The sequence below is a fragment of the Alligator sinensis genome, unplaced genomic scaffold, assembly GCF_000455745.1.
Source record: "Alligator sinensis unplaced genomic scaffold, ASM45574v1 scaffold357_1, whole genome shotgun sequence".
In the NCBI taxonomy this organism is placed as follows: Eukaryota; Metazoa; Chordata; order Crocodylia; family Alligatoridae; genus Alligator; species Alligator sinensis.
In genome coordinates this window covers 3,268,118-3,292,515 of record NW_005841942.1, presented here as the reverse complement: position 1 = coordinate 3,292,515, position 24,398 = coordinate 3,268,118, and the positions used below count along the sequence as shown (strand labels likewise).

The following is a 24,398-nucleotide window of genomic DNA, read 5'->3' as shown; positions in this document are numbered from 1 at the left end:
AGAAGATAGGATTTATCTCCTTATCTAGCTCATTGTTTTGGAACTACGTGTAAAATGTCCTGACTTCGGTTAAAGTCTTAATTTAAATTTTAGCTTTAGAAGTCTTTTACAAAGAGAGCAAATATCCTGAATTCCGAGACATCAAAGCCTAGGGCCTTTTAACTAAATTGGTAAGAAAAGGACATTTACAGTGATATGGAAGTCTCCCACTGGTGGCAGCTCGCTCAATAAAAACTGTAATTTACTGTCCCAATTTGGAGGTGACTTCACTTGCAGAACAACGAAGGAAGAATCGCAAGTGTAGCCCGGATCAGATTGATCACTTGACCCAACCTCTCCGTGAACACGAATCTCTTAGTTCACGCTGAAGCCGCGGAGCACCTGAAAGGGACTGAAGGAAGGGGACTTAGTCCTATCACTGCTGAGGCCAGCCTATTGAATCGTATTGCTGAGGCGAGCCAATTGAACCGTACTTCTGAGGCCAACCCATTAAATCGTACTACTGAGGAATGAAACCATATTTTGGTATTTGGCTTCTTGGAATTCTAGGATTGTAAGTATATTATGAAAAATAATAGTATTGATTCAAATTTAACTTTTAGTTGTAATTGTAGTTGTTTTTGTAACACTAATTCTTATAACACTGTTTGGGAAGGAAGTGCATTCAGAGCATTGTTTCTGATATATGTAATTATTGTGTTCTTAATGTTTGTGGTGTTTCTTAAAGCTAAGCAGTGTTATATACGTAGCAAAGAATTTTAAAATAAAATTGTGTTGTATGAATTAAGTGTGTAATCATTGTGAAATCGTGCAATCAGCTAACTACTCCCCCAGCCAGTGCATCAAAACGAATCAGTAAATTGTGTGGGATTTTCTCTATTCCATAACTCACTAGAGACAGAGGGGAAGAGCAGGCTGCTGAGAGGCAGTGGTGGGGGCTCTTAACTGATTCAGGGACTTGAAACAAATTCTTGGCTGGGGCAGTTGGGGAGAGGAGCAGGGGTGCAGCAACAACTGCAGTGCAGGTAACTGTTTCCACGTCCTCCCCGCTTTTTAAAATCCCAGATGTGCCCACGAACAAATAAAAGGGGCCATTTATCTAACATAGATCACTTGCAGCCTATCTACAAGCAGAGAGGACTCTACTCCTCCCCTGAGGGGATGGGAAGTTGTCAGAATTTGTCTTTAGACAGCTTTTTCCTTTCTTGAAAGGCAGTTGGCACCAGCCCTATCCTTTCAAAGGAAAAGGAAAGAACTTGAGCCTATTCTGTTTTTACTTTACCAAGAGACTCCTGACTAGGTCATTTTCTCTGAGGACTGTATGTATATGGTAAGGGGAGACAGAAGGACAGGCACTTAAAAGATTGTTCTACTTATGTCTGGTTTAAGTTAGAAAGACTATTTAGTTTCCAGGCTTCTTTCAGAGCTGTCCCCAGAGTCCTGGACCCATGTAAATGTGGAGAAACCTGAATTTGACAGGAAACAGTATCTCCCCACAAGTCTTGCCAGAAGATTGGGTTAGCCAAAAAATAGCTCCAGGTTGCCAGCTGCCGGCCGGAGAAAATTGGATCAAATCAGTAAGAGCCAAAAATTCCAAAACTGGCTGTTAAAATGTTTTCCATAAAATGTTCATGGGTACCTTGTTTACACTGGAACATGAAACAGTTCACAGGCTTGCCCATTTGGGGCACATAAAATGGTAGGTATCGATATGATTTAAGGAGCTTGTTTTGAAAGCCTGATCACAACACGATTCAGTAGCAAACAAGCCAGGAGCAGGACATTATGGATTTGAAGTGCTCATTGGAGAACAGACTAGATGTCCACTCTACCTGCAATCTTGAAAATATTGATGTTGTATAATGGCCATTTCTGGCTAGTTCAGTTTATTTTGATGGACTCCTTCCTGTTTTGCTAACCTAATAAAACCAACTCAGTGACGGCTATAGGAAATGCAGTTGACACCAGGGAACAGTGGAAGCACTGAGAGCATAATGCCACCACTGATTCTACTTTGGGGAATACCTGCCAAACCTCTCTGCTTTTAGTACTTCATTTGTACGTTTCAATTTTTCTTATTTACTGTTTGGCTTTGGTTCTAGGGCTCTCAAATGCTTTGACTGATGAGGTGGATGGATAAGAGAAGCTAAAGTTCTTCCTTGAGCCTCCAGGAACTTCTAGCCTAAATCGCAACTCAATTTTGTTAACTGTGATATAGACCATTTAATTTACTAAATCCAACAACCTTGTAGTAATCTGTATAACAAACTAACAAGTTCAAAGACCAGAGGAGATGCAAACAGCTGACACCTTTCCTTAGCTTCCAAAGAAGGAAATGCTTTTTGGCTTGGAGAAAGAACAAATTTGGTCTAAAATAAATGCATAAACTGAAATTTAAAGTGAAGGTGGTTACAGTTTAGCACCAATACCTGTGTTTAGGTATGTTAGTAAAACCGGCTTGATTTTCAGAGGTATTGAGCATCCAGAACTCCCACTTGTACTGCTATACTTTTTGAGGAAGGGACTCTTGGGGAAACTCCTCTTAGCTACTTGTGCAAGGTTTAGAACAGTGGGGGCTAAGCTTTTTGGCATGTGCGCCACAAGTTAGGCCCCACACCATCCTCAAGTGCCACTCCAATTCCCTTCCCCTGACTGATCTGCTGCTCTGCTTTCCGCTCCTGCTGTGCTGCCTTCCCCTTCCTAATCTGTCATGTGTCATACACAGAGGCTGCCTGTGTCACTTGTGGCCACCTCTGGCTTAGAACATTGAGACAACAATACTCCCAGCTGGTACTGAATACAAATTAAAAACCTAAACTAACTTACGGCTCCTATTTACATGTGCGGAGCCTGCTCTGACATGCTGGAAATCCAGCGCGTCAGAGCAAACTTGATTAATCGAGTCTGCTGGAGCACAGAAATTATGCCCTCCGGCAGCCTTCCACATTATGTGTATCAGCGTTCCAACGCGTCTCTGTGCTGAAAAAATGGTGGCGGGGCATTTTCATATAAAAGACATTCAATGAGCTTTAGTTCAAAGCACTCAGCTGCCATTTTTTCAGCATGGGGACACTGAGACACATGATGTGCGGGTGCTTTTAATTAGCACGACTTGCTAATTAAAGCAGCCAGTGCATCCCACAACACACACAAAAATGTCCTTAGATACCAAACTGTAGGCACCCAAGTTCAAATTCTCACGTAAGCACCTAGATTTAAAACAGATTTAACTTCTTTCCAAGCCTGGATTTTTCAAAGATAATCCATATAAAATGTTTTTGTTTTTTTTGTTTTTTTAATATCAGTCCAAATCCAATAGCAAATTAAATTCCAAATCCAAAATATCTAAGCTCAATATCCATGTCTATCAATATCAGTGTCTCATTTTCTACTGAGCTGACATCCTATATGAAGGTCCCAGGTCCACAGGTCTGGGAATTCAGATTCCCTGCATTAATACTTGATCTTGATCTTAGCCAAAAGAGAACCTGTTGTGAAGTAAAGAGATATGCTTAGAATAACAGAATTTCCTAAAATGATTCATAATTTATTTTGACTTAACACTGTCCTCTCAAGTCTGTTTCCTTGTACAATATTGTTTACAGTGTAAATTAGGATCATGATCAAATGCACACTGAGCTTGAATTCTAGGGCAATGCAGGACAAAAGAGCAGGGAATATCAGGTGGATAAAGAACTGCAGCAATCACCAGCATCAGGTCAGTCAATCTGCAGTTGCGATATTATGGCTACCTGCAGTCCTCTCATTCTTTCTAATTTTCTCACTTAAGTGCAAATATACCAATGCACTCTTCTGTTCAGAAAAGCCCCAAGCTGTCTAACTTACAGCCACTCTATATGGAAGCAAGAAAACTGAAGGTTTTTGACTGATCTGAGAAGGCTGTCCTGAGTCCCCCCAAACAAAGCACAGAAATATTTATTAAACATTCTTTCCTTTTCTGCATCATCACAACCTCCATCTTCTAATGAACTTATTTTTTGTTGTTCCTCATATACCTGTAACATACTGTCTTTAGCTGGGCCAGTCACAAGCTTTTCCTTGATAATCATACTTTCTAATTTATATTGCATACTATCTGTTTCTACTTGTTTACTTTTTTATTCCTAATGACTCCCTTCATTGTGCAACTGAACCAGGATAGACTTTTAGCCAACACCATTCTCTTTCCTTATTCTGAAATCACGGTATTTTGGTCATCTGCTAAAATGTTTAAAAACTCCTACTTTTCATTCCCATTTTTCTGTCCAAGATTTTCCTCCCAAACCATTTTGCTCATAATGTTTTTTTGGATTTGCAAAATTAGCCCTTTTGAAGCATCTAGTATATATATTCATCCATATTAAATGTGATCAGATAGATTCTAGTCCTACACAACAAGTAATTTCCAGTCCAGGATCTAATTCGTCCTGACCCATCGCAACAAAGTCTAAATTTGAGTTACATCACTTTAAGTGCAATACTCTGTGTGTTAGAAAATCATCATGCATGGTTTTTAGTTTTACTGGCCATATAAAATCTCTAGCGTTGTCACCTAAATTGAAGAACACTTTTTAGCAGAGCTAAACTGAATCAATACTTGGCAGAGTTTTTGGAGATCTCCCACAGATATTGCAGAAAAGCAGTGGTGATGATTTGGTAAGTAAACATTCAGTGCATGGTGTAGTTAGTCACAAAGGGCCAGTTTTCATGATATGACAAAAAAACTGAGTGCTTATTTACCTGCAGTCAGGCCCTACTCTCTACCCAAGAGCTACTTCCTACCAGTTCCTTCTAAAGAACAGCAGGTGTGTCTACACATGCATATTAATGCAACACAATAGCACCTTGAGCTGGGTTGGAGTAGCCCCAGCTGGCAGGAGGCCTGGGGGTCAGGGCTCCACATGCTGTGGAGGGGCTGGTCAGGACATGAGGATGCCCCAATGTGGGGTAAGCCAGCAGGTAGCCCTCACAGTGAAGCACCCTCATGCCCCAGCCAGCTGTGTCAGTGCTGCCTACAGGTGCGGTACTGTGGAGTTAGAAACTCCCCAGCTGGATAGTACCTGTATTTACAAGTACGACCCTGCTGCAGAGTTGATTAGTTTCCTGTGGCCTAATAGGGCCACATGTGTAGACACAAGATGTTTATTGTGGAGATAATAAATCTACTCTAGTAAATGTCTCATGTACGGGACCAGCAGAATGGCACTCATGGACTATCTGAGGAATTGTTAGACAGTCTTGCTGCACCACTGAATGACCAAAGTACAAAGAAGTACCTTTCAAAGGGAAGTGGGAAAGACAGTTGCATCTAGGCTGAGAATGGAAATGACCTATAAGGAGGCAGGGGCATTGAATTAAAAAACAGCACTAAACATACATAAAGCTCCAGTACTAAAATATCCACATTTTCATGTACATTAATGTCTATATTATTTAAATAAAGGAAAAATGTCAACAGACATTCCAAAAAATACGTCCGCTACTGCTCATGCACTTTCTACAAATGATAACCTGTTGCTAGAGCTCCTTTTACATTTTAAATCACATTTGTGATTTGCAACTGAGTCTGCACTTTTCAAGCTCTTTCCAGTACTATATGTTAAATCAGAGGTCACAAGACAAACTCACTAGTAGCAACATGGCCTGACTAACTGTAGCAATGGAGTTGAACCCACTTTAAAAATGGTGGAATATGGACAACATGTTTCTTCTCTGTCGCCACTGTACTAGTACTTTTTTATGTGACTGATTAAAAAAAAAAATAGCATAAACCACCACCAGGGGGAGGGAAAAGAATTCCTTCTGAGCTCTGGCATATTCTTCTTGGTGGATTTTTTACCTAGTTCTTTTTGCAGCATAAAAGAGCAGAACAGGAATACAATTCATTATTTTTCCATCACAAAAATCAGAAGGCAAATCCCAGAAACAAGAAGCTACACATAAGGAAGTAAGGGGAGCTTTGCCATCCACAGGTGTTTCTCTCATATGCTAAACAAATACCCATTACTGAAAAGCATTTCAAAAGCATGAGGCTCCATGGTAGGCATGTGATGCATCACACAAGATGTCCAAAATCAGGTAATACCTGCAAGCTGTCTAATGCCCTGTCACATAAGGGCAAGGCGCATGGAATTTCAATTGTAAGTATATGTTTTTTATCTTCTTGTTTTCTTTTCCAAATGAATTAATGCATTACGTGATGCATATTGCCACTTCTTGCTCCTCCTAACCCAGGGTTCGCTGCATGGACGCTTAGCAAATATTTAATCTGAGATCGCACTAAGCATTACCATGCTTTATTCAAAATCAGAACATTTTCTGAGCAGCTTCACAGTAATGCCTACTACGATCTCAGCCTGCTCTGGACAGGGCTAGAGCTAGCTGAGCACCCTCAGGCTTCCTGCCCTCCATCCCTTCCTTTGACATGGACCCTGGCACTAAGTGTCACAGCTTGCGTATCTGCCCATGAAACCACCATGCCCAAAACCCACGCCCTTCCTGCTGCATATCCAGCACTGCCCAACCCAGGAGTGCCTGCCCCTGACACGCAGGGAAGAGCTGAGTCTCTACTGCTAGCAGCGGATGAAGGAAATATGGAAGGCAAAGCCCAGGAGACAGTGTCACTTCTGTCACTGAATCTGTGGTATGAGCCAGGTCTCTGCTGCTGGCAATCTTAAACCAGCTCTAATGTGGTGCAGGGGTGGGACTGACAAACAGCTCTTCACCACACCAGTCTTGAAATGGCTCCAGTGTGATATGGGGGCTGGGACCAATAATCAGCTGGATGTTGGTCCCAGACCCTGCACGGCACTGGAGTCCTGAACTCTTATGTTCTCCATGGAACAGTCTGTCGATAGCTGAACATGTGTTACTTAATAATATCTGGAGTTCCTCCTCCCACGAAAAGTTGTAACTTTGCTACAGTATGATTGTACTTAGTATGTGTTTTACTACTTGAATGAGTGGACACATATTTTTTAAGTACAGTTAACACATCCTAAGTGTGACATACGCCCCAGTTGTACATCATTAGCTTATGAAGATTTGCAGAAATACTAACCAGCATTCCAACATCCATCTGTGCCATACTCTGCAGCAAACCTTCTTAAATGATTTTTTTGGAGCTGCTGGTGTGTGCGCTGTGAATAAACATGACTGCACACATTACATACATAGAACCAGTGAAACGAAATGCAAAGTAAAGCCGTTGTTGCTGTGTCTCTGGGCTAGTGGGAGGGGCACTGGTAGTCTCAGGCTAACATGTCATTAATGGGGATGGGGCTTGGCTATATTTAGGGACCTACTTAATTTGTTGTTTTGTGGATTTCACAAGATTGTCTGCAAAATCAACATAAAAAATAACTTGATAAAAATAAAATGTTGTCTTCCTAGTGGGAGCCAGTGGTCCTTGCTGTGTGAAGGGGGAGGTGCCAAATGGGCAGCAGACAAGATGATGGCTGCTCCTTCATCCTTTCTCCCCATGCCGGGGCCTCTCTGCCAATTAGTGCCAAGAAGCAGTACCATACAAAGGGCAGCCAGCAATCAAGATGGCAGCCACCCGCTCATCCCTCCTCCCCTCCATGGCCACCCACCAATCAGTGCCAAGCGGTTGGTCAGCTGTGAAACAACCATGGAATTAGAACTTTACGCCACAATCAACTGTCGCAAATTGGTAAGTCTCCCCGTGATCTAGGGAGACCTCTAGCTGTAGTGGTAGCTCAAGGTCCTGACAGATCTCTGTCTTGTGATTATTGCACAGACAGCTAAACAAATAAAGGGAAAGGTGAGAACGGATACAAGTCAGATTAGTACTGTCTGGCAAGTCAATGACAGAAACAATTCCGGACAGCTATTGTGATCTGTGAAAACATAAATAACTGATATTATACTGTTAAAAGCCTGATACTCGATATCCCTAAACTTTTCATTGGAGTATCAAATGAAAAAGGATCTTTTGCAGCTATTTGTTGTAGGCTGATATCTCCCCACTGGGGAAGCATAGTGTCATGCAGATTTTTTTTTTTTTTTGGTTAAGCCTCATGTTTCCATTCCACATTTGTTACAGATCTAATTCCATGCTCCTGAGGAAAGTACTCCAAGCCCATTCAATTAATTCTTTATAAGATACTATATTCATATGTACACAAATTACAGAGAGGAAAGAGACAAAGTAAGAGAAAACTGTTTATTTCTAGAAAGATAAAAAGGAATAACAATCTCCTCTAGCCAGCAGGGTACTGTAACAGCTGACCTCCTGCATCCTGCCTTTGATTTTCTCCTGAATCCAGTCATCTTCCATTGGCTAATTCCCAGCATTTCTTTTCTCAGGCCAGCAGGCTGGCATGGACAGTTAGCAGCTGCCAGTATTTCTCATTGGTTAAATGCACTCAGGTTAGAAGCCTGGCTCCATCCCATCTTGGTTGCTGTGCGCTCAGTTTTTGTTGGCCTGGAAGTCTGAATCTCTCTCAACATAACATGTCTGTGTGTGAAGGCTAACTATTGCAGGGACCAAGCCCAGGTCAATTAAAAGAAACAGGTGACAGAATCATTTACTGCACAGTGTAAGCTATCACACTTCTATTCTAAACATTATTTATATAAGAGAAAAAGTCCTTTCTTCCAGAAGGATTTATTAGCCTTAGAAAATGATACCTATTCTATTTAATTACTCAATATTAGGAGCAGAATTTTTCTGGCATAAAGTCCACTGTAGACAAGGCAGGTTTCATAGTGTCATAGTAGCTAGGGGCAGGAGGGACCTGAACAGATCATCTAGCCTGACCCCCTCCTACAGGCAGGAATGAATGCTGGGTTCACAAGACCCCAGACAGGTGATCATCCAACCTCTTTTTTAATTTGCCCAAGGTAGGGGTGAGGACCACTTCCCTGGGAAGTTGGTTCCAGATTCTGGCCACCCTAACTGTAAAATATTGCCTCCTGATCTCTAACCTAAACCTATTCTCCATCAGCTTATTACCATTGTTCCTTGTCACCCCAGGTGGTGCTGGGGAGAAAAGGGCTCTACCTATTTGCTGATGATCTCCCCTGATGAGTTTGTAGGCAGCCCTATGTCAAACAGATTCAAGCAATAGGCAAAACTATGTCAAACAGACTCAAGTGATGAAAGGGGGATAGAAAAGTTAACTGAAGAACAGAAAATAATTCTTACAGCCCCCATATTACCTGCAGGTCACCTGGTACAGGGAAGCAAATCTACCATTCCAAGTTTCTATGTTTAATCATTTTAATACAAAAATGCTGAAGAGAAAAAATATTGTGTTAGCCCATCCCAGTCCAGGTCTTATCCAGGCACAACCAGGAACATCATGACAATTGCAAAAGTGATGGTTTAGAAGACTACAGCAGCCTGGTGGCATTTCAAAAGTGCAGATGGATTGCAGCTTTTAGGCAACTTGCCTAATTTCCAAAGATTTTTTTCCAAATATTTTGGTTTAAAAAAGAAGGGAAGCTGGGAGGTGACCTATGAATTCTGATTTTGGTTATTTTAGCTTGGGAATCTTTATTTTCTTGTGACTGAGGATTTTTTTAATGTTTTCAATTGTAACTGAAGCAAGGAAAAGAGAGATATATAATCAATGCTGCTCTTTTGTCCATCTCTCAACTTCTAGATATGGTTTAATGCCTGTGCACTTTTATTGGCAAAGCAAGGCAGGTAAATAATAGTGAATAAGAAATCTATTCTAAGTGGTACTAGCTCTTTCTCAAGTAAAGTACCACTACAGCATGAATGACTCAATCATCTACTCAAGAGCTATTACTCGCAGCGATGAAGCAATGTTAATTGGATAATGGCCTGCTGCCAGCTAATATTGGCATGACCTACAATACCCTTGGCTGACAGCCATATATGTCTCTCACACCTTTTTTTGTAATCTGGATAGGAAGTGGAAACCATTAAAAAAGGCTCCCAAGTGCTATTTAACTTCTTATCATGAATTAAAGGCTTAATTAAGTGCCTTGTTAAAGGACGGAAGACCAGTTTTTGTGATTAAATAAAACAAAACAGGGATACAGATCAAATGAATAACTACCACCTTAATTTGGTTCTTGAAAAATAATAATTTGGTGTATATTTAACAAGAAGGGTTAGAAAAAAACATAACTGAAAAATGTTCTGGAAAATTAAATGGAAAATTTTTGGTGCACAGTCCAATTGTGTGAGGGCAAAACTTGCCTAACAAATCAAAGAATAACACCCAGAAGACTGATTCTTTGCAATTCTACTCAGCACGATCTATTCTGTTTTACAGGGATTCTTATACTTTGCTTATCCTGGCAGGATCTAAACACTGATCATCATATGCCCCTTATTCTAAACACCTGTCTACACCCAAGGTTACAGAGTTCCAACTACAGGCGTATTCTGAAATCACATTAGTCACTGTCATACAAAAGACGTCGCAGAAACTCTTGAGATAATACAAAATTAGCCGGCTCCAATTTAATCAAAGTTGATAAGGAAAAGGTTTAAATGAATAAACCACTCAGATATAAAAGGATCCAATCCAAGGTTTTGCAATGGTTTAAAAAATAATTTAAGTTAAATTAGTGCAATTTCTGGGTAGACAAGCCCTTATTATAATAATTCAGTAATTTCAATATGGTAAAGCTCATTTTACAAATAATTAGTTTGGATTTTTTATTTTAAAACACAAAAATAATTTAAAATGCATCCCTTTACCATTTAGACAACTGTTACAAAGTTGACAGTGCTCCAGATGCCCCAGTTCCAGCCTCTGGACTGAAAAAAAGTCTACAGCTTACTCTTGGGAAGGAAGATTTGTTGCTTTGGATAGTTAAAAGCTAAGTATTTTTTTAAAACAGCTCAGATCAATATTCACACTAGGTGGCCATGCTTAGTAAGACTTCTCTGTATACCAGAATCAAATTTAAGCCTTAACTGGATAACACTAACTCTTATTTTTCAGAATGCCATAATTTAGCCATTTCAAAATACACAACTACTAAATTTGATCCTGGTGTGGCTGATTTAGAAATATTTTTTTGGTTATATTACAAGTGAAATCCTTTGGTGAGTTTGCATGCTGTATTTAAAAAGGATAACTTAAAATGTGTATTTCTAATAACTATATCATGAAGTAAGTGAACTTTTTCTAAAAAACACCTCAGAATTAAGTGTGTATGGAAAACCTCTGGGTCTACAAAGATTCTTAGCCTACAATTTATTTGTTACATGTTGAACTAGAAGAGCTACAAAACTTTTCCAACATGTGTAGGTTTATTTTTGTTGTAGAAAGTAATCAACTCAGGCAGCTAAGTGTGCTGATGACACACAACTAGAAATATATAAGAACAGAAATCTAATAAAGCATACAGATTAGAGAAACCCACAGAAGTAGAGAAATGCATATTAACTGTGTAGTCACCGAGAAATAACTGTGTAGGGATTATGTAAATCCTTGTGCTCCAACTGACTAATAATGTTTGCCATACAATCAGTTAAATAATTTACCCACATATAGCTATTCAAAATAACCAGTGATAGAACAAATCACTCTGTGATCAGTCAGCGTGAATTAATTTACATAAGGTAGAAAACTGCGCTATTATGGATCAATAACTCTACAATATCTCTGTGGTCTGACTGGCTGGAAGAGTTCTGCTTCAGTCTTTTTTTTTTTTAAAAAAAGTAAAACTTTGCTGCCATTTAATAAATCTAGGTACATGGAAAAATACCAACACATCCCTTAACCACAGTTTCCTGGTTTTGGAGCACTGAGAACTAGATTCTATTGACTTTATTACAGCTTGGAAGCAGAAAATTTATCCCTAAAATCTCTACGAGTATTCTGAATTTTCCCTCTATATTTTTAGATTTTTTAAAATCTTGGATTACCCTAAAAATGATAAAGATGCTATTTATTTTAATGCTGACTTCCTGAAGTAGAACTCTGTCACAGGGAGGAACAGAAGGGAGGACCCCAAAAGGCCAGAGGTGAACCCCGGGGTCAGGAACCATCGGAGGAAAATAAAAGAAAAAGGGAAATACTCACCTGCAGGGGGAACTGTGACGCAGCCAGAGCCTGAGGAGGGACCCGTGTGGCTCATTAGCCGTGCCTTTATACAGTTGCGGCCAGCAGATGACGTAAGCCGCAATCGTCGGCCAGCGGAAATAAAGCAGGCCACTGGCAAAGAGGAGAGCGTCGCCGGTGAGAGCACCGGCAGGAGAGGGCTTCCCCGAGCTCCGGCGGAGGCAAAAAGAGCTGGAAGCGGCTTCTCCCAGCTGGGGAGGATGCTGCGGAGCACGCAGCAGGACAGATGCTGCTGGCGGCAGTGAAGGGGGCAGGGAGCCAGAGATGGCCCCTCGTGACCGGGACCCCGGACAAAAGGGCAGATGGGAACAGGAAGATCTCATCACCAATAGCCACAGCAGGAGAGACCAGAGCATCTCAAAACACCAGACCAGGTGGGACCGTTGAGGGCCCTGGGAGAACTGATGAGGAGCTCCAGGGGGGAGCCGGGAGGCAAGAGCAGGAAGAAGGGCTGCAAAGTACAGCCCTCGGGGGGCATTGAGCCACCCCAGCGGGTAGCACGGGGGAAGACATCCGCTGGAGGACCACAGTGGTCCAGCAAAGCCAAAGGCTGGGCAATGAGGGAGAAGGAGAGGGGAGTAGCCCACAGGCTACCAAGGCCGCATATAGGGCCAAATTTGGACCACGAGGTTCGGAAGGCAGGCATTGGTGATAGGGCCCAGGGAGCCGGGAAAAGGGGCGGCTGGGCTCCTTAGAGTGTTTCAGCGATTTTTGTTTGTATTCTTTTGTTGCCCACTGTTGGAGGGGTTGAGGGACAGGGCATGTAGTGCCGGATTGCTGTTTAATTCTCAAGAGGGTTGGTAGCCTTAGGAAAAGGAAGATGGCCTCAGGGAACGGGTAGGATCTTGAGGACTGGTAAAGCAGAACAATCCTGGCAAACGTAGTCAGGGGCTCAACGGTCGGGGACCTGGCCAGGAGGACATCTGTGACCCGTCTAGGCTAGGTGTAAGGGTGAGATAGAGGGGAGGTGGGGCCTCGCAGAAGACTGGCAGACAGACGTCCCGCCATCAAGAGACTCCCCAGTGGTTGGACCCCCTCCACTGAAGCAAGATTCAAAGTCGTGGCAGGCGAGATTGGGGGGAAGACTCCACAGGAGGTAAACATCTACTCAGTGGAACACCAGGGACGGACAAGCGAACACCACCGCACATCTGGGCCAGAGCGGCATGTGACCAGATGTTCGAGGCCAGACGGGCACAAACTTGTATATCATCAGATCATCATGTCTTTATTATCCTTAGTTGTGTCAAAGGAACACAGAACTGGAAGAGACTTCCTGGATCACTAAATTTAGTCTAGAGGTGCACGGATACATCGGTCTGATATCAGTTCGGCACCAATATAAAGAAAATTGGCTGTATTGAAAATTGGCCTGATGTGCTGATAACATGGCCAATAAATGCCTGTATGTGCACATAGCCACAGTGCAGCATGTAGGTGATGAGGAGCACAGCCCGGCAGCTTGGAAAGCTGTGTCCAGCTGGTAAATCTGTTGTGTTGGACAGGGAAGGGGGGATGGAAGGGGCATGGAGAGGCATATCAAGGCCCCCGCAGTGCAAAAGGGAGTGGGACCAGGCAGGGGCTAGGGCAAGCACTGCCCAGCTGGGGCGGGGTAGGCATGGGAGAGAGCTGTGGCTCATCTGGTGGAAATGTCAGGGCTCCCAGCGCTGTGCAAACCCTGGGGTGCCTCTGGATCTGTGTGACGGGGTGGGATGCCATTACGGGCTGGGGCTGCATCAGGCTCTTCCTGGAGGGGCTGGGCTGGGCTGCACTGGGGCGGGCAGCGGCGGTGCTAGGAGTGGGGGTTGAGAGGGCTACAGTGAATTTTGGGGTGGCTGCTGCCCCCTCCCCCCAGAGCCCTGCTCCCACCACCACTGCCCACCCCAAGTGCATCTGGTACAGTCTCAACCCCAGCCCCAGCCACCTCACGCAGATCCGGGGGCACCCCCCCATGCCCTCACAGGGTGTGTGCAGCAGGAGCCATCCCCACGTCTGCTGGACAAGCCCTGGCTGGTCAGTGCCTGCCCCAGCCCCGCTTCCTCCCTCACCACAGGGGCCTTGATCTGTCCCCTATGCCCCTTCCCTCCCCGCTTCACCACAACAGACTTACCAGCTGCACAGCTCTCCATGCTGTATAAGAAACTGGATCGGTATCAGCCAATATGCCTCCATAAAAATTGGCTATCGGTATCAGCCCCCAAAATCTTTATTGGTGCACCCCTAGTTTAGTCCCATACTATTACAGGCAACTTCATCATATAATCCCTCTCAAACAGACCAAATCTCTATTTTACAACTATCTAGGTTTTTTACTTCCATTACTCTTCTTGGTAGGCTATTCCAGAATCTGACTGCTCTGAGCAGCATAAACCTTCTAATTTCCACTCTATATTTGTGACCAGTTAATAGGTATTTGTTCTTGAGCCACCATTGTCCTTTGACACAAGCAAGCTTTAGACAGCTCATCTCCCACCTTGGTGTTTACCTTCTTCAGTGTATTTACAGAGAGCAATCGTATGCCCTTCTCAGCCTTCATTCTACTACACAGAACAAGTGAAGCTCTTTTAATCTTCTCTCATGAGATAGGCAGTCCATTCACCTGATCAAGCAAGTAGTCTTCCTCTGCACCTGTTCCAGTTCATCTTTCTTAAAAAGTATAGGAAACCCTCGCTATTCACGGGTTCAGCATTTGCAGTTTCAAATATTCGTGAATGCCGAACCTGCATCTTAAATACACTTAAAGGAGCTCCTCGGGAGCTCTGCGCTTGCCACCACCATGCTCCCGCCACTGCCAGCGCAGCTGTGCCCCCCCGCAGCTGCCGGGGGCACTGCACTCATGAACGCAGACGGCATTCAAGAATGCAGTGCCTTATGCACGGATTTCGTCACTCACGGGGGATATGAGAATGTATCTTCCGCGAATGGTGAGGGTCTCCTGTACTTAGTGTTCAAGATGAGGTCTTACCAGGATTTGCACCACTGTGTTAATACTTCCCCCTCTCTTTTCATCTTCTGCCTCTGTGTGTGTTTTCTGGTCCCTTTTTACTACCCAAATTGCTTTGCAGTAAGAGACGATTCACTACCCTCTTAAGATTTTCTATAGGAAGATTAACTAACTAGCATTGTGTAGAAATAAAGGTGGTTAAGCCATTCTAGTCTGAAGTCAGGGAGAAGACAGGTAGGTATCATTCATCAGATGACAGCATCTGATGAAATAGGCTGTTGCCTGTGAAAGCTCATGCCCTGCCTTTCTGAATCAGCTAGTCTTTAAGTGCCACCCTGCCCTAACTTCTGCAACTGTGCAGAAACATAATGCATACACATACTATATGACCTACTCAAAGCGTTGTGCATACAGGCAGGGCTACAATGTATTCATAACCTGAAATCACACTGCATCCAAATAATGCCATGGTATGATTTCAAAGCTATAGTATTAATACTAATAAGAGCCTAAGTAGAGCCAACCCATGGGGTAAAAAGCATTGTTAGTCATGTCATAATTTAAAACCATTCTTCCAGGTCCAATAGGTATAAAGTAACCTCTACTGAACTGAAGTGCGTCTCATTCCATTTAACACCTGCTTATCAAAGGATTGGCTGGCTTCGGAACTACTTGTCCAACAAGTAAACCAGAATGACATGCTTGCACAATGGAACAGGAGGATACACTTGAACTAGGTGAATTATCTTGTGGCATAATTCCACCATGATGCAGTAGGGGAACAAAGAAACAGTGTAGAACTCTAATGTGCATGTAAAGGGCCATGATGTAAACTTCTTGTGCCAAAAGCACAAGAATCCTGTGACAGTCAGGACAGTTTAGACTGATGTCTACTAGGAAACCACAAAAATTAGAAACCAGCTAGTGCATATTTGTGGACAACAAACAAACAATCAACAAAAAGGGGTTGACCATTGAGTTATGGCTGTAAGGTTACTCTGCCCCTTTGTATTTGAGCCATTCTGCATGAGAACAAAAAAAACCTATAACTTTGTGTTCCAAAAGAATGTTCAGCTTAGTCCTTCTAGCATAAATCACTTGGCTCAAAGCAGTTAAACGTCAGATGAGTGGTGAGCGGAAGAGAAAGGAAGCCAGGCTGAATGAGTGATACACGCAAAACAAAAAAGAAGAACCAGGATATTAGTTGCTGAAACAGGGTGGGTGGCAAGCAGGCTCAAAATAACATGATGGTTTAAGTGATTTTTAAATAATAACCCTATTTCTGAGAGCCAAATGATCCTTTTAAAATTTCCTGTCTAGAAAACCAGAAGAATATCAGGGTGCTGAATGTACTATAACTCCATAATGTACTGAATGGAGCTATAGTAATTAAGTGACCTCTGTTTGGGTATTACCCTTTCAGCAGTGGTGAGAAAGGCAAGCTCAAACAATTTTAAAGCTTTACTATAGTAACTGTTAGAATTGCTGGCTGATTTTTTTCCAGCAGAGAAGGTTCTGTGAATATGTTCATTCTTTTTCTCTCGAGGGGCATCCAGCAACTCTTAACCAACCGAAACAGAAAAATCATAGCAACAGTCATGATAGAGTCAGAACCTAGAATCTGTGCTACATTTGGATTTGTCTATTGAGGCTTAGTTGGCTAGTCAGTAGCAGATCATGAACCTTTTTTAATCATGTGTAAGAGGGGATTGTTTTGATGACAGAGGAATGATGACATACTGTACCTCTTCTGGCAGGCTGACAACCAGGTCATTTTCCGTTTGCCCCACCAACGCCTGCAAGAAGTATTCACTGCAAGCAGCCAGCACAGCTCGGTGGGCTCGGAACTCTTTCCCCTCCACAATCAAAGTCACATCACAGAGAATATCCTGCTTCCGCTGGTCATTGAGGCACAGGAGGATATTGGTACAATGGACTGTTGACTCATACACATACATGGGGGATTCAGTCTTCTCATCCACAGACATTCCGTTCACACCCTAAAATAGAAATGACAACAATAAGTAGAGATATTGCTGAAGGGTTATTACTGTTATCACAGATTTAGCTGAGAGAGGGAGATTACATCATGATTTCTGTGTCCTGCAAGAGCTAGGCAGCTAACTGCAGAACTGCTGATCAGCACATTAATTCTTAGTCAGAACAAAGAGCTGGGGAAAGATATCTGGAAAGACATTTACATTACAAGCCTTTTTTCTATCCCACTTAGCAGCCTTTGTTTCCCCACAATATAAAATCAAACTAGACTTTTGACTAGGGCACAACATGTCAAAAACTAAAAGGAAACCAATATATTCTTAAAACTTCCTATTTTGTAGTTAAAAAAAAAATCACAACAAAGTGATACTTTATGCTTTGGAGAATTATAGCAACAAAAAAAAGGGACCATCTGGTTTTCTGTTGGAGAGACGAAGTTGTGATCTTTTGTCCCTTTAGTTTTGTGTTAGGTTAAAAAACCCCGATATTTAAGTTGAGGCATATGTTCAGTTGCTTCTAGATCTTACACTGAGTTTCTAGATCTTATACTGAAAGCCCCTGCTTACAGGGAAAGGTGGTGTTGGTAGGTTTTCTTGATAAACGGTACCAACCTACTGTGATTATCTCACTTCCTATTGTCTTAATGAGTCATTTTCAAAGCTCAGGGAGTGTTTTGAGGCTCTAGGATTAATGTCATAGAATCATAGAATCACAGAAAATTAGGGTTAGAAGAGACCTCAGGAGGTCATCTAGTTCAACTCCCTGCTCAAAGCAGGACCATCACCAACTAGATCATCCCAACCACAGCGTGATCTAGCCAGGTCTTAAAAACTTCCAAGGATGGAGATTCCACCACCTTTCTGGGTAACCTGTTCTAGTGTTTTATTACCCTCCTAGTAAGAAAATTCTTCCTAATATCTAACCTAAACTTCCCTTGCTACTCAGGTGTGGCAAAAGCAATGCAAATTAATTGGAGGCATAAAACTTCTATGGAAGAAGAGAGAATGTTTTCCATTTCCTATCTTGCCAAATTAAGAATTGGATGGTCCCTCTCTTTTTCACTTGTATATGTGATCGAGCACTGGGGGTTTGCAGAAACATAGGGCCATTCTGCTTAAAACAGGATTATCCCTGACTAAACCATCCTAGTCAAGTGCCTACCTAACCTGCTATTGAAAATTTCCAAATATATTGATTCCACAACTTCCCAAGGTAGCCTGTATCAATGCTCAACCACATCTGTAGTCAACAAGCTCCTCCTAATCTCCAAACTAAAATTTCCCCCGCTGCAGCTTGAGGTCGTTGCTCCTAATCCTATCCCCTACAGCTACAGAGCCAAAAGCCCATTTCTACCTTCTCTAAATTGCCCTTCAGGTATCTGAAGACTGTTAATCAAAGTTCCTCTCAGTCTTTTCTCTTCTCTAGACCAAATAACCCTAGATTTGTCAGCCTTTCCTCATAAACCATGTTTCCCATACCCCTAGTCATTTTGGTTGCACTGCACTGGTCTCTTTTCAAACTGCTCACATCTTTCTTGAAGTGTGGGGCCCAAAATTGGACACAATACTCCAGGTGAGGCCTCACCAGTGCTGACTAGAGCAAAAGAATCACTTGCCTTGATTTGTAAATGACACTCCTGTTAATACAACCCAGTAAGCTGTTGGCCTTTTTTTGGAACAATACCATACTGTTAGCTCATAGTCAGCCTATAACCTCCACTGTAACTCCTAGTCCTTCTCTGCAGCACTGCAGCCTAGCCAGTCAGTTGCCAATCTCTATTTATGCATGCAATTATTCCACTCTAGGTGCAGGACTTTGCACTTGTCCTGCAATGGGTACCAAACAAGTGCAATGGTTTGTCTCTGTCTATGTGTCCATGGAAATGGGAGTGAAACAAGTTTCCTTTTACTGACCATGGACTATGCAAAATATTTCTAACATATGTAACATTCACTGTGACCGAGTAACACAGAATTCCTTGTCTGCTGTTCCTTGTACACAATGGATTGTCCCTTTGACCACAGTAATTCTTCCTCAGTTACCTTCAGCCCTATTACTCCAGAAACCCCATTTGTGTCTAAGTAATTAATCTTTCCTTATTCACTTTCAGTCCTATTGTTTGCTTTGTGTTCACATCCCAATCTCTAAAAGAACATATATGGGAGTGCTTTCAATGCTACCTGTGAATGCTTTGTACCACTTAAAACTGAACGTTTTTTGACATCTTAAAAGCTAGAAGAAATGAAATACCTTTATTTGCACACAACCGATGCAATAATTTATTTTAATTCTCTCTCATTTTTAGACTATGTAACTTGATTTTTATTTACCTAAGTGAAAATTTATAAAAGATCAGCATGCACACACAAAATAGTTGAGGGGCTATTGAAGATGTCGATCAACAGGTAAAATAAATTATGGATTAAGAAAAAAGGTATTAACTGGCCAGACATGCATATACCAAACACTGATTAGAAAAATCCGATCTCATTACTGTAAAAAAACCTAAAAAGTACTAATTTTAATGCTAAATATGTAAAATAGAAACTATGACTAGAATGCTACAGTATTGAAAAAAGATCTATAATAGTTCCTACTAGAAAAGGAATGCAAACATGGTATTATGCTGGCCTGTTATAGAAATACAAGACATATTCTTCACTTATCTACAAATATCTGGAGTAAGTCTACAAAATATCTGGAGTAAGAAAAGACAGTGTCATTTGCTATGGCTACAAAAGCATAAAAGCAGGCCACTATAACATGTTAGCACTTTTCAGAGATTTGCTGCAGAAAGGATATGTACTCCAGATATTTTAGATTTTTTTTACTGCAGACTACAATGGAAGCCTGTCAGAAAAGATCCAGAAATCTGTACAGGTAATGTTTATAAGCCAATTTGTTTTGGTATGGCACAGCTTGCTTATATTGCAAACATCTGAACTACAACAGGAAGCTAATATAAGATTCCTCTTCTGTTAAAGAAACTCCTACAAAGGATCAGACCTTGGTTTTCATTTTGTGAGTCTTTATTTAATGCTACTCCAATTGATCCAGATTGAAATCAAAATAATATTTTCCTAACTATCATCATCATGCAAAAGAACCTATATGTGTTAAAAAAAATCTAGCAAGAAAGGGTGCAGAATAGACCCGTTTGTTATGTGTAAATACATTCTGACTTTTCCTGTCAAAGACTACTCCTTATTCCTTCTAATTTTAGGATATTTATAGAGCCTAGAGACCTTGATAGATCTTCCTTTGGCAACAGCAACCCATATTGCTGACCCTGGTATCAAGGAACTACTATAGGAATTTTCAAATAAGAACCATTAATTCACTAACTATTTCAATACAGCTGATATTTTCAACATTGGGGTGCTGCCTGAAGTTATGTTCCTAAATCCACATTTAGGCATCTGAACAAGTGACTTGATGTTCAGAAATCCTGAGTCCCCATCATTTCCCACTGGCTTTATTTTGTCTAACATCTCAAGGTGAACACACAGATCTACCTGGCTGTGCATGGACAGGAGGTAGCTGGCATCTTGTGGGTTTTTTTGTAGCTATACTTTGTTCTGAGTTCACTTTCCTAAAAAAAAAAAAAAAAAAATTGCTCAAAAATTCTCATAAACAGCAAAATTCATGATCAGATTGGCTTCAATCAATGTATTACATTACCATAATGCTAAAGGAGAAAATGATACTCAGCTCATCCAACTTGCAGCTTTCTGAATAACCTAACTTAGATGCTAATGATAATGTATAATAATGTTCTAAGTGGTCACTCTTGTGTGTTGTGAAATGTAAGACCTTACAAGAAAAAAAAAATCTAGTGGGAAAATCTGCAAGCTGCAAATGACAATTAAGGAGGAAATGCATTTTTTTCTGGGAAGTCTCATGCCTGTAATGTCTGAGATGACTCTGAAAAAGAACAAGAAACTTAAAATCTGACAGCTAATGAAAAGACAATCAATTATAATATCAGTATTTTTTAAACTTGCTTTTGCTGAAGTTGCAATCCTTTTATTACAGTAAAAGGGAAATAATAAAATACTTCTGTGAATCAAACACTGCGTTCTTTGGTTACTAATTAGTAATTTCCTACTTTAACTATTACTCTTATCAACAGTTTTTTTTTTTAATTAATTATAAACCCAGTGGAATGTTGAGGGCACCACTCTGTGTTTCCCCTCTGGTTACTGAGCCCCCCTTTATCTGCTAGGAAATTTGATTCATCCAATACTGAAACTGCCCACAGCTGTGTTCTGGAGAATAAGTTTAGCCTCCCCCTCTGCCTTTGCATTACATAAACTGCTTACAATCTCCAAAGTGCAGTAAAAATTGTGTTTGGGGCTCTAAGACTACTCACAGCACAGACTACTGGAAAATACCACTTTGTGATGCTCTCTTCTGCATACCATGTCACGGTCCTTTGAAGATGTGCCAGCTAGTTGCATGGACTGCAATCTTGTACAGCCATGACTTCCCTCCAGCCAGGCATTCTGCCATGCAAGACACACTGTGACCACTGAACTCTGCAAGTGAGACCCAAAATATGCCAGGGCTGAAAACCATGCCCCAGAACCAACTTCAGTGGGAAACATGTTAGCTTTTAGCATTTCAGACACAACTCACTTTTCTTTACACTTCCATGGTTTAGAACAGATGTAATGGCGCACAGGGCATTTCTGACCATTTAGGGCCCAACCCTGCAGGGTGGTGGCCATGTGAAATGCCTCAGTGATGCCACTTACCTAACAGAAGTGTAAGCTGGGAGCAGTAGTGATCTGAAGAACAGTTCTATGAGGGATAGAAAAAGCACGTACAGTGGAAAAGAGCAGAGGTCAGATTAGTGGGGTTTGGATGAAGGAATAAAGCCACCAGGGCTCTAGCTTTTATCAGGGGATGGATGGAGCAGGTGTTAGGTTGAGGACTGAGGTGCTTTAGGAGATGGGGGTGGAGGTTGGATCATCTTAGTTCAAACTCTAGGAGTTACTACAACAGACAAAAATACAATACAAATTTGCTGTGTTCAGCACTAAGGGTGGAAATCTTTGCACTGAAATTCGCATGTCATTCAAACCGAGGAGGGAATGATTTAACTAGGCATTCTTTATCTCTGCAGAACATACCACATATGTTTCAGCATATAGTTCAATATATTGCCAGAAACAATTTGCTATGTACAAGAAGTTCCCAGAAACTGACATGAATTATTCTGAGAGAAAAGCACCAATGAACCCCACAAAAAACCCAAAAAACCTGCCATCAAAGGACAAGAGGACAGAGTGAAGTAACACAGAATTCTGATTACACAGGACTTTCACAGAGACTAGTGGGGAGATAAATGCCACAGAGCTACTCTGTATGGATGACAAAGACAAGGCATGTCACAAATCAAGATATCAAAAGCAGTTGCTCATGGAACAGACTGATCATTTAATTTGCAGTAAGTCATCACTGCCAGCTGGTAGTCACCCAGGAATTGTTAAAGAACTTAAAAATGAACTGGTTTAGCAATGAACAAAAATAGGTAATTATCAATAAAATCAGCTACCAGGGTAAAGGGCTGGAGGACAGGTGATGTTGTACCCATGATGAAGGAGAGAGGAGATCCTATAATTACAGACCAATGAGTCTTACATGAATTTCAGGTAAATTACTTGAAAAAGTAACTCTAGATAGCAGCAGAGTTACAGAATACTTAAGCAAGCAAATTACCATTGTGACAAAGCAGAATGGCTTCTGCAAAGGAAAGTCATGTCTCTGATCTATTAGAATTCTTGAAGTATGTCAAACTGGTGGTTAACGAGTACTTGTATATATAATTAATGTTGGCTTTCAAAAATCACTTGATAAAACCTTGCAAAAAAAGCTTTTAGGGAGCTTAAGTAGTCACAAATGCCTCTACACAAATGCTTGTAGTATGGGAAACAAGCCGGAGGAATTTACCCTCCTGCTAGCTGACACCGACCCAGACATAATGGGGCTCACAGAAACGTGGTGGGACCCAACACACGACTGGGCAGTGAATATCAAGGGATACAGGCTGCACAGGAGGGATAGGACAGGGAGGAAGGGTGGGGTCAAGGAGAAATACACATCCTCAACAAGTAGCACAAGGTCAGAGGAGGGGCACACTGAAGTGCTCTGGGTTAGAATACAAGGAAATCGAGGGGAAAGAGACTTAACAGTGGGGGTCTACTACAGACCTCCCAACCAAAGGGAAGAGCTTGACCAGGAATTCTTAAATCAGCTCACAGAGGTAGTTAGGTCAAAGGACGTGGTCATCATGGGTGACCTGAACTTTCCAGACATCTGCTGGGAAGAGCAGTCAGCCAGGTCTGACAACTCACATAGGTTCCTAGCTGAGATACAGGACCTCCATCTAACCCAGGAGGTGCACAGCCCCACTAGGGGAGATGCCTTGTTGGACCTGGTCCTGGCCATGGGCGATGACCTGGTGAGGGGTCTGCCGGTGCTCGAACACCTGGGTGACAGCGATCATTGCCTGCTGCAATTCACCATCCAGCGCAAGGTGGCAAAGGCCTGCAGCAAGGCAGCAGCCCTGGACTTCAGGAGGGCAGACTTCAATGGGGTAAGGAAAATAGTCAGGGAGGCACTGAGGTCCCAGAGGGGGGGAGGAGTCAGGTGTCCAAGAAGAGTGGTCATTCCTTAAGGAGACCATCCTTCAAGCCCAAAGGGAGGTAATCCCAACACGGATCAAAAGGGGGTAAGAGGGTGAAAATTTTTGGACAATTACAGCAATTCCTGGCAAAGTGCAATTAAAACACTCGGGAAACACCCAGAAATGTTTGCTTACAATGGTATAAAATGACTATACCTCGGGTGCTCGGGGCTGCAGGGGGCGGTCAGGAAGGCCAAGGCGGAGATGGAACTGGGACTAGCTACCCAGATCAAGGACAACAAGAAGTCCTTCTTTAAATACATAGAGGGTACCGAGTAATGTGGGGCCTCTGCAAGGCATGCTAGGAAATCTGGTCGTCGCTCCAGATGACAAAGCTAACCTATTTAACAATTTCTTTGCCTCCATTTTTCTGAGCAGGGACCAGGTAATCCCCCTCACCGGGACCACCGTAGGCCCTAGGGGAGGCGCGCCCAGGCGTAGGGACAGTGAGGATCTAGTCAGGGAACTTCTGGAGGGATCGGACTCACTTAAATCAGCTGGTCCTGACGATCTCCACCCAGAGTGCTGAGGAAATTAGCAGAGGTCATTGTGGGACCCCTGGCACAGCTTTACGAGCACTCGTGGTGCTCTGGTGTGGTGCCAGAGGACTGGAAAAGGGCCAATGTGGTTCCCATTTTCAAAAAAGGGAGGAAGGAGGACCCAGGAAACTATAGGCCAGTTAGTCTTACCT

The 24,398-nt window shown here is 42.2% G+C and overlaps 1 protein-coding gene across 12 annotated transcripts in view; it reads right to left on the bottom strand.

Annotated features, from left to right (window-relative positions):
- Window positions 1-24,398, bottom strand: part of BACH2 (BTB domain and CNC homolog 2) — a 269,093-nt gene that overhangs the window by 53,283 nt on the left and 191,412 nt on the right. For 6 of the 12 annotated variants that reach the window (XM_025199389.1, XM_025199388.1, XM_006019975.3 and 3 more), the window contains 2 exons: window positions 20,532-20,608; window positions 16,764-17,018 (listed from right to left, as the gene is read on the bottom strand). In XM_025199389.1, the coding sequence (XP_025055174.1) occupies window positions 16,764-17,018; window positions 20,532-20,543 (267 nt within the window). In that variant the 5' untranslated portion in view covers window positions 20,544-20,608. Of the gene's footprint in view, window positions 1-7,060; window positions 7,145-16,763; window positions 17,019-20,531; window positions 20,609-24,398 lie in introns of those variants that run through there. The other 6 variants (XM_025199393.1, XM_025199392.1, XM_025199394.1 and 3 more) reach the window with 2 other exon arrangements.